Raw genomic sequence first — 12,945 nt, 5'->3', positions numbered from 1 at the left:
CACAGCTACAAGCCAAGCACCATGAACATATGTTCTAAGACAATTTCTTGAATTAACAGCAAGATCTCTTACTAGAGCTATGTTTAAGCTTCTGCTCAAGCCCTGCAGGCTTTTCCATGTTCTCCATGAAGTGTTTGCACAATCATGGCTTGGAGAACACCTGTTACATGAGAGGAATGATCTCTGGAAACAAGTTTATATTTAACAGACTTTGGGGATGGGGACACATATTCATTTTAGTGATGTCTCATCAATGAACAACTGCTCTTCCTTTAAGCAACATGAATCTAACAACAGAACTGATGGGCTTTTCTGACAGTGGTATGAATTGGCAATCCTAGATAAAAATCTTGCTATGACACTGTCCTTGTTCTGAAAAAAATTCTGAAAAGCAAAATGGAATTGCTTGCACTGAAAGTGTAAACAACTTTTCAATTTGAAATTATGGTTCATTTAAATGGAAAAAAAAAAAATAAAATCTTTTGGCTGCTCAAATCAAGTCTGATAAAATTTGCTCGTGTTCCTGCACTCATTCACAGAAGCTAAGGTGACAGTTCAACACACAACTGGAATAAAAATTAGAAATTACAGAACAAAAACATTTTCTTGCTCAGGTAACAATGTGTCTGAAAGGATATAAAAAGGAATCAGAAGATAGAGATGTTTAGTCATGGATATTTATAAACAAGCACATTGAAAACACACAGTGGTTGTTGCACAGGGGGCTGTTTATGTGCCTTTGGAAAGCTGCCCTGTGTCCACTTTATCCCAAACCAGCAATGATGCTGCATTTTTACAGTGATGCTATTTTAAAAATAGCTGAAGGTTCAAGGGAGAGAAAAGGCATGAAATCACAGTGCAAGTACTCAGTAATTCAAACAGCATTAAGTACTCTATGAACTTTTGGAATACTTCCCTCCTACCTGTGGATCTTCATAATTATTTTCTCTATTCATGAAATCGTCAATAAGGGCTTTATCTTGGTAAACCTCAGCAAGGCAAACTCTGCAAGAGATACAATTGAAGGTGTTGCTCAGAGCTGAAATTTTCCCAGTTCAAAACAGATTTGACAGCAGCAGGGTGCAAGCAAGATGAAATTTTCAAGTGCCATGAAACAAAAGAAATATGTAGGAGGACCATATCCCTCCAGGAGAATATAGCCCATATCTACAACACAGAAAACTTCTTACTTGTAATTGAGGTAGGTCTGTGGGTTTCTGACAATGTAGCGGGCTCTGCGTCCCACGGAATGGGAGGTTTTATCCAGAGACTCCTCGAAGCTGGAGTGCATCAGGTCCCTCACCACCTGCCAGGGCACAAAGGGCCCTTTCACCTGCAGGAGGAACAGAGTGTCTGCAGTTCAACCTCTGTGTGCACAAATATGGTGAGAAGTTCTGGCAGGTGAAATGTGTGTGCAGCACTGTGGCAAGCACATTTCTCTCCCTCTCAGGATTTTCATAGAGGTGCACAGAGAGAAATGAAAGAGAAAACAATTTCTGTTTCTGCTCCTTGTTTTTCCAATGTGGAATGTGTTTGGAGAATTGTTTACCTGGGGTGATTGCTTGGTTGGATTCTGGTGAGGATTGTTTGAGCCTGATGGACAATCCAACCCACCTGGGGCTGGGCTCTCATGAGAGGGTCATGAGTTGTGTTAGAGAAAGTAGGATGTAGTTTTAGTATCATCCTTTTATATAGTATATTGATGTATTTTAGCATAGTTATAATAAATAAATAATTCAGCCTTCTGAATTGAGTCAGACATCATCATTTCTTCCCATTGGGTTCGCCTGCATTTACAAAACAGCACCCAGCAGCCCTGTGCTTGTCAGACAATACCCTTTTCTGACCCAGAGATGGGGCACCTGAGAGGTGTTTTCAAAACTTTCATTCCATTTTCAGTCTCATGAGAGGGCTGAGACAATACAGGTGTTATAACTCATACCATCATAATCAGAAGCCAACCATTTCCTAATTATAATACCTTATAAGCGTTTCTTGGCCTATCAGCTTTTGCCACACCATGCTGTAAATGCCTTAAAGCCAATTATCTGAAATTACCCCTCATGGGTCCTACTACAATGCATCTTTCATAGCTCTATTTCTTCAAAGTATCCAGTCTTATTTGCAAGGCCATCCTTTGAAGATGGATTTTTTTCTAGTTCAATTTCTCTCTCAACAGTATCTATCCTATTCCATGGCATTTCTAAGTCAGCATTTCTTATCTCAAAGTTTGCATACAGATGCACACTGTGTGGGCCTTCTGTCAGGCCCTGACAACTCTCTACAAATCCATTTCCCACATTTCCCCCTCTCTCTTGGACAGAAGAAACTTTGATGGTCTTGTTCATCATTTGTTGTATGCAGTGAAGTACATAAGGTACTATCACTAACATTGTTATGATAATAATCACTGCACATAAACTTTTATAAAGCTCTTTTAGCTAAGGTGCAAAACTCTATCCTTTAAACAAGTCGTCTAACCATGATCCATCATTATTTTAATTTGATTTGTCAAATCTCTCAGTTTTTGAAGTTGTTTGTGGATGGATACTGAATGGTTAGACAAGTTCATACAACACAGATTTTCCAATTGAGCAGTGCTCACACCTTGGCATTGAGCACGTGGCTGGCAATCCTGCAGAGCATGAGCAGGCTGTCCTCCTGCACCGTCCAGGTCACGCGCAGCCGCGTCATCCTCAGCAGGGCACTCTGGTCAGCCTTGTCGTGGTAGCGCAGCCGTTTGCTTTTGTCTGCAGAATCCTCTTCTGACAAACCCAGGGAAACAACAGAAGACATTTATCTCAGCACCTTATATTCTGATTAACTCAAACTTCTAGCACAGCCTCAGCACCAGGTCAAGTTTGTAAGACTGAGAGACAAGCAGGGAAGGAAGTTGCATTCTAGAAGTGAAATGCAGCAATAGCTCTCCCAGGCATGAGAAAGCCAACACTTTAATTGGCAAATTGACAGCCTAGAGCATCATTCCATGAGGAACCTTTAAGCCAGCTATCAAGAGCTGATCATGGATTGCAGGGAGCTGCTCGGGCACAAACTCCATGAGGATTCCTGCAGCCTGTGCAGCCGTGGCTCACACACAGCTCATGGGACACCTGAGCCTCCCAGTGACTGAGGCAGCACAGACATGGCCACACAGCTGCCCTGTCCCACACCCTCTTTGCCAAAGCAGCTTCCTGCAGGCCCAGGCATAGTAAAGAGTGCTGCTTTTTCCTGTTTCTTACCTTTCTTTTTCTTCTTTGTCTTCTTTCCAACATCTTTCCTAAGCCTCTTCCTCTTTTGGCTTTTTCCACCTCTCACTCGTTTTGTTCTATCCAGGGTTGGTTCTTTAGTTATTTCAATACATTCTTTCTGGATAAGTGACTCTGATCCTACATTTGCTTCTCCCAAAATGTTAATTTTGTTACCTAAAATGACACATATTTACAGCAGTGGAACTTTTTAGCAATGACATTCTACAATGTTAATACAAGGTATAGAGACCAAATGACAAATTTCAGTAAATTAAAAAGACAGATGCCCTCTCAAAATTGCTCTTTGTTAGTTGTGTCATTCCATGCCCCTTCTCAGCAGCTCACAGAATAAATTCCTACATTAATTAGGAATCATCAAGTAATTAAGCCTCATTTACAGTGCACAAACACAAGGGAACAGAGCTGAGGTTTTACATTCAACCTGAAGCATTTTCCCCTCCTTAGCTCAAACATTAGGCTGGATAACAATGCTACAAAACATTGGTCCCTCTGGACTTTCTGCAAACTGCACATCAGAAATTACAAAGGAGAGAAATTATTGTTTTGTAAGAATTTATCTACACATCTATTTTACAGCCCCAGAAGTATCCTAGATCATTGTAAGGAGACAGGACCAACCCATGTTTTCAATACTAGATAAAAAATTATTGTTCCATTTAGCCAGTAATAGGGAATGAAATCATTTATCTGTTTTACTGCCCCAGGAACATCCCAGATTACTGGAAGGAGACAAGAACAACCCACACCCTTCATGCTGGGTTTGACAAAGGCAGGAGGAGCTGTGGCACAGTCTCAGGCCTTACCTCCAGTACTGAGTGGCAGGGAGTGTTTGGTGAGGAAGGTTTGGAGTCTTGCTGTCAGCCCATTTTCAGGAACTGTATTTTCCTAAGACAACACAACTTTAAAAAAGGTGACATACAAAAGGGATGCACTGGTTTTAACAACAATTTACTTTTATAATCTGAGTAGTGTTAGAAAGAAATTTTCCATTTACAGGAAAAGCTCCCTGGCTATAAGAAAGAAATAATTTGTATTATTACCACCACACATTAGAATGGCTCCAGAGATTTTCTTAAATCACATTGGAATGACCACTAGACTGTGAAGGTTAGAAATCTCCTCAAGTTTAAAAACAGTAATTACTGGAAAATAAATTCTCAATTATTTCATTGCTACAGAGGCTGAACAGAGTTTGCTGTAAAACAGTGTTAACATTTTAAATTCCAAAGAATTTCTAAAAAGCACAAAGCCAAAATGCAAGCACAAACACTGAGTAAATGCCTCCTATAGTACATTCTGCCTGTCCTAAATCTGAGCCTGAACCAGCTGCAATGGATTGAGAGTTCTGCCATTCTCTGCTAAACCCATTTCTCTTGTGTGGAGCTCACTGGGGGCACAAGTTGGTCACAAGATGTGGAGAGGAAATCAGAGACCAATGAGCTGCTGGAGGTTGTGTTCTGCTCAACAATGAGGCGACTGAACAACAGACAGAATTAAGAGTGAAATGATCCTGCCTGAGGGAAATAAATTAGCAACTCTAATTTTACATCCACTGATAGGCTCTGATTTGTCCACTGCTTAGGGGAGAGTAATTACAGGCAGTTCTGTGAAAGTCCCTGCTCAATGCCTGGTAATGGTGAAAAAGCAAGAAAATGTATAGAATTTTTAGGGAAATAAAGCAACACTAAGCAGCTAAAAAAAACCTGTGCTGAGCCACAACCTTAAAGCATTCTCAGATTGTCTTTTCACCTTAAAAAAGACAGGTAGAACTGCCACAGGTTAAAATAAAGGCAACAAGAATGATTAAAGACAGGACAGTTCCATGCTGGGAATAGTAGATGTCAGTCTTAAAAAAGGTGATGAATATGAGATACATAAGAGTTATTTACAAAAATCCAGCGAAACAGTAAGAAAAATGACGAATGTATTTTTCACAGCTTCCCACAGTTCTACAATTACTTAAGGCATCAAAAAGTAATTTGAGCTTAAGACATCAAAAGGAAGTGATGGCACATACCAGGAATTTGAAACTCTTTGTCACAGGAGGCTGGAGATAGTAAAGACTTACATATGCACAAAATACAGACAAAGTAATGCAAAAAAAAAAAAAAGCCATTACTGGTTTGAAACATCAGCCTCAGATTTAAAATGGCCTTGAGCTAAAATTGCAGACAGCTGGGAGAGCATCCTGAGGAAATATCCCTTGCTCTTACAAGATTCCATCAGAGACAGGACATTAGCCAGAATTCTGATTTGCATGTGTTGGGCTCCCTAGTTGTATATTTATTTATTTATTGGGGTTTTTTTTTTGTTTGTTTTGTTTTTTCCCTTGTGTATTTCCTTGTTTTGGACATTTTGCTTTTTGTCTGACAGCTTCTACATTCCAGAAAGGAAAGAGGAACCACTGAGTAATGTGAACTGCTTGCTCATTTAAGTATTTCTCGTTTGGTTGAATGCACTAAAAATTCATGGTCAAATTCAGTTGTCAAATAAAATTTATGTCCAATTCTTTCATTCACTTCAGGACCAAGATTTGTGAACATCTGGCACTCATTTTGTTCCAGTGATGCAAACCCTTACTGAGAACATGCAAACAGTATGAATTTGGTGTCATTACCTCAACCTTAAGAACATTAATATTTGGAGAAGTGTATAAATTTTAAATACTCACCTTCCTGGCCTTGTTGATGATGTAGCTTGTCCAGATCCAATTGCGTTTCAGATGCCCATAAAAGCTGGAATCCAGACCTGCAGCTCCCAGCCCATCTCCAGGGATGGATCCATCATCAACCACCTCTCTGCTGCCTCTACCAGCAAGAGGAACAAAACCCACAGGAATTATTTTGTACAGATTCCTTCTCAGAGCTCTTAACTGGTGTGCAATGTGCAGAACTCTCCCCTTGCCCTCCCAGTTTAGGGGGTAATATTACATCATTAATTATATCCCAAAACTGTTCCTTTCTTAAAGATGTCGCAGTCACCCCAGCCTAACTCAAGTAAACACCAGAAATCCAATTTAATAGATTTACTGCCACACAAAGAGACCATATGCAGAAGTTCAAGCAAGGATCAGTGGAACTGGGTCCCTCAACTTCATTATTTTTTTTAAGATAACTTGATATATCTACCTGCAACATGGAACTAACTGAAAATATTTTTAAACAGACTGTTTATTGAAACAGAATAGAATATTGACAGAACTAAACCACAGCGCACAGCACAATCTAAAAACTTTAGCTGGGGTTCTGCATGGCTGTCATAAGTTGTGAGCATGCAATCCTCCCAGGTATTCTGGGTGTGATTAGGAAGAAGATTAAATGCTCCAGAGATCACCTTCAGATCACAGTGCACATTAGAAATTAATCTGCAACCAATTACAGCCAAGTGCAGCACAAAGGGACAGGATTCAGAACGTGGCACTGGGGAGCTGCTGAAGCTACTTGAGATACCATGATATAAAGCTTAGGAACAGAAAACCTTTTCATTTGTTGCTCCTGGCATTCAGAGTACTTGGGAAGCATTCCCTCCCTCCCAACTCTGCTCTCCTCAGGACTCCTGCAACACACATCTGTACTGCTCTGGAAGGAAATCCCAATCTGTTCATCCCATCCCTCCAGCACACAACCTGCCTGGCAGCCAAGTTACTGGGACATGAAACAGCATCTCCTTGGACTCAGTTCACCTCTGAACGCCACAGAACACCCAGCTGAGATGCTCCAGCCTCAAGGGCTTTTCTATTGAGTAACAGCCCCATCCCTGCACTGCTCCTCTGGCCTGCCCTGCTCAGGCAGCTCGCGGGGGCCAAGGTGACCTACGTGGTGTATTCCAGCATGGCACACTTTCGTTCCAGGTTGTGTTTGTTCACTGCTGACTCCTGCTCCTTTTCCACATCCAGGGCAGTCTCCTCCCCTGCAAGGCTGCTCCTCTTTGTCCGAGGACAGCGGACAACTCCTGGACAGACAAAGGGGTTTCACCCTCAGCATGACAGCTCAGAATTCAACTTATCTTCAATCCACCTTGCTCAGGAAAACTACTGCTCCCATATGGTACTGCCATTTTAACCCCTTCTCAATACAACATGCCTGCTTCTCACAGAGAAGGGCTACTGTCAACTTTGGTATTTCCAACAGGGCAGCAATTTTGAACACAAGTGGATCACAACTTCATACAATTATATGGACACAGGTCACAACTTTTTGGGTTTTTTTTTGTGATGCAAGAACAGGACAACATTCCAAAACAGTAGAAGTGGAAAACCAGAGCCTGGCTCAAGTTTTAGGAAGGGAAGAGGAACTGTGGTGTGCCCAGAAGGGGCAGAGGGTGCTCAGGAGGTCCAAGCGTGCCATACCCAGTGGTGTGTTCAGGCAGACACACTGCAGGTCGAACCAGAAGTTCTCCAGGTCCTGCAGGGTGTTGAGGACGTACCAGCGCCGCTCAAAGGGGCGGCTGCTCTGTGCCAGGTTGTAATGCAGGTCACAGATGGTGGTGTCCACAATCACAGCATTTCTCTTCATGTACACAAACACCTGCCAGACACAGCACAGCTCAGGCTGTAAACATCACTGAAACTGCCTAATTAGCAGGACACACAGCAACTTCAAACTGGACAGTTTCTGTCTTTGCTGTTTTTAGCCACTGCTCTGACAGAGGCCACACCCATTCCCATGTTATTGCACTGTATTCCCAAATTCCCTTGACAGCAATTCAGAAATTTCCTTTCTAGATTTAGAACAGTTTCTTTTCTCCCTTTTGCGTAGGATATTCCAAGTTTCCAGACAGTGGCTATTTCCTGCAAGTCCTCACTTGGGATTGGAATGGATGTGTTTGGGGCCTCAGTACCTTTCTTATCCTCATAAGTCTGGTCTGCTTTCTCCTTTGCAGGTGCTCTCTATCTAAAAAGATGCATATGAATCTCATTATTTTATTCTGGTCAGTGCCTTTATTCTGTGTCAGACATCTAAGCTTAACACCTTGACAGAAAAGAATGTGTCATACTGATTTTTCATTAAATCTTTCCAGTCTGGGACCTCCTCCACTGCACATTATTGTGTGCAGTCCTTCAGCATTATACATTTGAGTAGTTCCCTTCCAGAGAAAAGAGGTGAAAAATTACCTGCACAACTTACAGTATCACTTGGATCTGGAGATTTGCACATACATCTGAATCATCAGCACTTCATTCAAGGTAATTATGAAACCCCAGATCTTGAGAGTTTCATACAGAGTAACTGCCTTTAAGTTTCTTTTTTAATTACCTGGTCTTTGTCTTGAAACTTCTCTGTTGGGCCAAACTGCAGCAGTCCCATGTAACATAATCTCTGAAGGTTTTCTACCACTGAGAAGATGTACCTCCTGTAGCAATGGTAGGAGGATTACAATTAGCACTCATGAAAACAGAGAAGTGATACCAGAAAATCCAACATTCCCATGCAGCAACCTGAGCTTTCAGCAAACCACTGAGTTATAGAATTTCTGAAGTGGTATTTTTGCTTGAATTATCAGCCTATGAAAAACATGTAATACCCCAAGGGTCCAAATTTCCTCTCCCAAAATCATAAAGCAAATATTTTTAACTAAAAACTAAACAAAATTTTGCTAGCAAAAAAGAAAATTAGCCAGAAATAACATATGTAAAAATGAATTAAATATGGTCAACAGCAGATCTGCAGACAATTTCATGTTATGTAAAGAAGACAGGAGGAAGAAAACATGACTGCTAAATACAGGCTTTCATATGTGTATGTATGAAGAACTGGAAAATGATTCTTGGAGTTCAGATTGTTTAAAATTACTGTTCCAAGAAAGTGCTTTCAGTTGCTCAAAGCTTTGGCAGAGCAAAAAGTGCAGCATTTTCCATCCTGCATACCTACATGTATGGCAAAATTCTGGCAGTTGCAGGAACCTTCTGCAAGATTTAGTTTCTGAGTTTGTAAAAAATTAGCTTTGCCCACATTTAACTTCACTAAGATCTAATTAAATGCAGTTAAATGGGAGTTGGATTTTGGCAGGAGTTTTCTCTGGGGGTCAGAAAGATCAAGCTTAGACATTTGGCTCAGTTAGCAATTTTAGTGAAAGGAGGCTGAAGAGACAGCTTGGTTATGTATCATATTGTTTCGCATCAACCCATCAGATGGAGCCTGCAGATTTCAGAAAATGCCATCAATGCAGTTTCTAATTGCTAAGATTTAACAATAGGTTTGGAATTGCAAACCTGGGCTCCCCATGAGCCTTGGCTGCTGATACTGCCCAGCCTTGCTCCCTCACCAAAGGCATATTTGCAGGTTTGGAAAATGTCATGTAAACCTCCAACCATTCACAAATTGTCAGCAGTGACTTTCTGGGGAAAACTAACATGGTGCTCTTGGTTCCACATATTCACATCACTTTCCTTTCTTCAGTCCAACCTCAAGTTTTACATCTCCTACAAGAGAAATGGCAAACCATGGCAGATGTGCCACAGAGAGTACGAGGAGAAACTGAATGTGTGAGAGGCAGGAGCTGGGAAATGTGGCAACTCTGGAACGATTTATGAAGGACAGCAACACTTAGACCCTATTAAATTCTGAATTTAGCATCAGTAAGGAGTGTGTTTTATACAGAAGCAACATCCTGCTGATGAGTTATGAAGGACAGAACCTCTCAGTTCTCTAGCACTGCCTGACAGCATACATGAATATTGTTTATTAGTTTCTTATTACCTTCTATTTGGGAGAGAAAAATACAGTTTGGCACACTATCCTTTGAGGATTGATGGTCCTTGTCTTAAGTGCCACAGTTCTCTTTGACACGAACAGGAAATAACTGAGAAAACAATCAGCCACTGTTGGCTCTTCTCTAGAGCCACTTATTTTGACTCAGCTGCTTACCTTTTGTAGAGGAGCTGCTGTCGGACTGGCCTTGGAAGAAATCTGATCAGAGTGTGCTTTTTTATTGGGTCATTTAAAAAATCCTCCAGACCTTCCACCTAGATTGTTTTAGAAGTTAAGCAAAATGCAAAATGTAACTATCCCTTCAAGTATAAAGCTTTGCTACCAGAATTGCCTAATAAAATATTTTCTAAGTAAACCTTACTGCTTTTGTAAAATGCTTAAACATTATTCTTGTTAATCAATAAGGCAGAAGATTCAGTGAGATTATAAAAAGCTCCTGGCAAAATAGTATCTTAAGAATTTGCAGTATTAAAGGGCTATACATTTTTTTTTTCCAGTGAGCCCATAAAAAACAACTACTTTTTCTGTAAAAGACTGAAGTGTCTCCTCTCCAAGGTCTAGTTTTGCTAAAACAAATTGAGGGAATATTTGTTCCAGCCCATAGGTACAGCTGACATCATCAGACTTTGAAGGAAAAGACAAGAGCACCGTACCTTGTAACTGACTTGTACAATCTGAACAAAGACTGAGAGGGGCAAGCAGAGGAGGATGTCACTGACCAGAGCCCATCCAAACCCAAATTCCCCGTGCACGGGCAGGGGAGGGATGAAGCGCATCCACGACGAGTCATCCACGTACACTGCCAGCAAGAACACACCACAGCCAACACTTACACCCAGAGCTGCACTCTGACTGCTCAAGCACAACACAGCTGGCAGTTCACAGTCTGAAAATCCAAAATGACCTGAACATTCTCTAAACTCTTGATATTCAAACCTTTCTGAAGTAGACTTCTCTCTATTTTACCTTAAGGTCTGTAGTAAAGTCAGGATGTGCCACTTCTTACCTGTTTGATTAGACAGATCTACTTCAGTCTCCTGTGCAGAGCTCTCAGGATTCACCACACTTGTCACAATTTCTAAGGTCCCATCTGGTTGTGCTTCAATTACAGCTGCATTCTCATCCAGCCTTTGTGTTTTCTCACCGTCACTACCTCCTTTTTGCCGTGTTTCATTTAAAGGGTGTCCATAAATTAAGTACCAGAGGAACATGTGGACCATTTTTAAACGGGGCATTTTGGGAAGAAAGCCAAGAGAACGTCCAAGTCCTGGAACTGGGAGGGAAGATTAAAGACCAAATAGAAATAAAAAGAGGATTAGATCAGGAGAAACAGCTCTCTGTGCAAAACTAATATGAAGAAAAGTAGAAGGAAAGATGGACAGTTGAAAGTAAATATAAGTTACAAATAGTAAAGAAGCAGTAGTAAAGACAAATGCTCCAGTCATGATTGTAAAAATCACAAACAGCTAAGAAAACATTGGATAAGTTAGTCTGGTTTAATATAAATCCAATTTTATTTTATAGGAGGAGAAAAAAAACATTTATATCTTAGGAGGCATCAGGAAATTATTACTAATAATAAATGAGAGGTGAAGGATGACAGAAACCCTAAAGTTGGCTGTACCTGTAACAGGGTGATAGTTCTTTAGCTGTGTTAAGCCCATTTTATCATCAGGTTTTCCGGCCCGACTATTATCAGCTTTACATGAGCTTTCTTGCATATTTCCTGAATCAGGAACTGCCTCTTGCCCCTGGTTTTCTTCCTCACCATGGTCCTGGGATGTTGGTGTCTGGGGGACTTTAATCCTGTAATAAAACCACACAGAACTTAGGTAAAATATAAGCAGAGCTCAATTCCTGTTCTTCCCTGACTTCAGGAGATAGCAGCACGTCGCCTCAGCTTCACACTTCCATTTCTCTGTTGCTAGAGAAGAGGTTGTTTGTTTGTTTGTTTTTGCTTACCTTGTGTTTATCTCCTCTGCATTTTTACACATCCTAAATAAGCCAAGCTCCCCCAAGCCATCCCAGGCATCCCTGACTTGCCTGTTTGCAGTGCTGGAGTTGGAGATGCGGAACCGCACCTGCTCGATGGCGCTTTTCACCAGGGGATCACTGGGACTCACTGAGGGGTGCACAACAAACTCCACCTGTCCACAGCAGAACAACACAAAGGTGTCTATGGAGATACTGGCTCTTAATCAGATGCATAATCCTGAGATTAACAGTTAATGAATTTATATTTTTGAATGAAAATTCCTGTTGCTACTTTGTATTAAACAAGACGTCAAAATATACATGGTCTTTGTACCAATAAAGTGCTAGTGACATTTCTACAAACCTTGGGGTTTGGGTTTTTAAAAGCTGAAATATCTGAGAAACAAATATTTTGACTTGTAAATATTAGGCTGAGAGTGAAAAATGAAAAGTCAGAGCTCATTAGGTGAAAGGCCAAGCTAACCCATACTGCTGTTGAAAGCACACACACAATTCAGATTGGTAAGATTTCATATGTGCTCTACACTAATTATGCAGCAGGTAATTTTCGGCGGATTCAATTCTCTGCTTATGAGAATTTCACACTAAAGTGACAAGTCTCAGCTCTACAACCACAGACATCTGACTTCCATAAACCTCAGTAACAGCAGATTTTTGTTTTAAAAATAAAAATCACATTCTATAAATTTCAACTCAGAAGCTCACTGAGGATATTTCATACACTCTTGGCTTTCAAAAGGGGCTTAAACAGATTTTTTGGTGCAGCCTAGCAGTGCAGGGAAAGAACCATGAATCACAGAACAGATAAGCAGCAGAACCTCTGGGAAGGGAGACTCAGAGACTTTGATCTCTGCCTGTTCCTTGGTCTCAATTATCTGCAGCCCAGTAATGGAAAGCAGTGATTTGGTTCTCACATAGCTTAGTTTGACATGAAGCCTCTGGGTAGGTAGCTCCATTGTGGGTTCTCCCTC

General features: G+C 41.0%; 1 protein-coding gene across 2 annotated transcripts in view; it reads right to left on the bottom strand.

Moving 5' to 3' along the window:
* The window catches only part of GTF3C1 (general transcription factor IIIC subunit 1), a 39,327-nt gene that overhangs the window by 13,246 nt on the left and 13,136 nt on the right, over window positions 1-12,945 (bottom strand). For both annotated transcript variants that reach the window (XM_072935685.1, XM_012577414.5), the window contains exons 13-26: window positions 12,023-12,126; window positions 11,604-11,785; window positions 10,986-11,252; window positions 10,633-10,778; window positions 10,136-10,233; window positions 8,525-8,621; window positions 7,618-7,795; window positions 7,085-7,220; window positions 5,941-6,076; window positions 4,073-4,154; window positions 3,240-3,422; window positions 2,608-2,765; window positions 1,191-1,333; window positions 924-1,005 (exon numbers count right to left, since the gene is read on the bottom strand). In XM_072935685.1, the coding sequence (XP_072791786.1) occupies window positions 924-1,005; window positions 1,191-1,333; window positions 2,608-2,765; window positions 3,240-3,422; window positions 4,073-4,154; window positions 5,941-6,076; window positions 7,085-7,220; window positions 7,618-7,795; window positions 8,525-8,621; window positions 10,136-10,233; window positions 10,633-10,778; window positions 10,986-11,252; window positions 11,604-11,785; window positions 12,023-12,126 (1,992 nt within the window). The remainder of the gene's footprint in view (window positions 1-923; window positions 1,006-1,190; window positions 1,334-2,607; window positions 2,766-3,239; window positions 3,423-4,072; window positions 4,155-5,940; window positions 6,077-7,084; window positions 7,221-7,617; window positions 7,796-8,524; window positions 8,622-10,135; window positions 10,234-10,632; window positions 10,779-10,985; window positions 11,253-11,603; window positions 11,786-12,022; window positions 12,127-12,945) is intronic.

This window comes from Taeniopygia guttata, chromosome 14 (assembly GCF_048771995.1).
Source record: "Taeniopygia guttata chromosome 14, bTaeGut7.mat, whole genome shotgun sequence".
Taxonomy (NCBI): domain Eukaryota; kingdom Metazoa; phylum Chordata; class Aves; order Passeriformes; family Estrildidae; genus Taeniopygia; species Taeniopygia guttata.
Note: the sequence above shows the minus strand (reverse complement) of the source record. Positions and strands in the feature narration are given on the sequence as shown.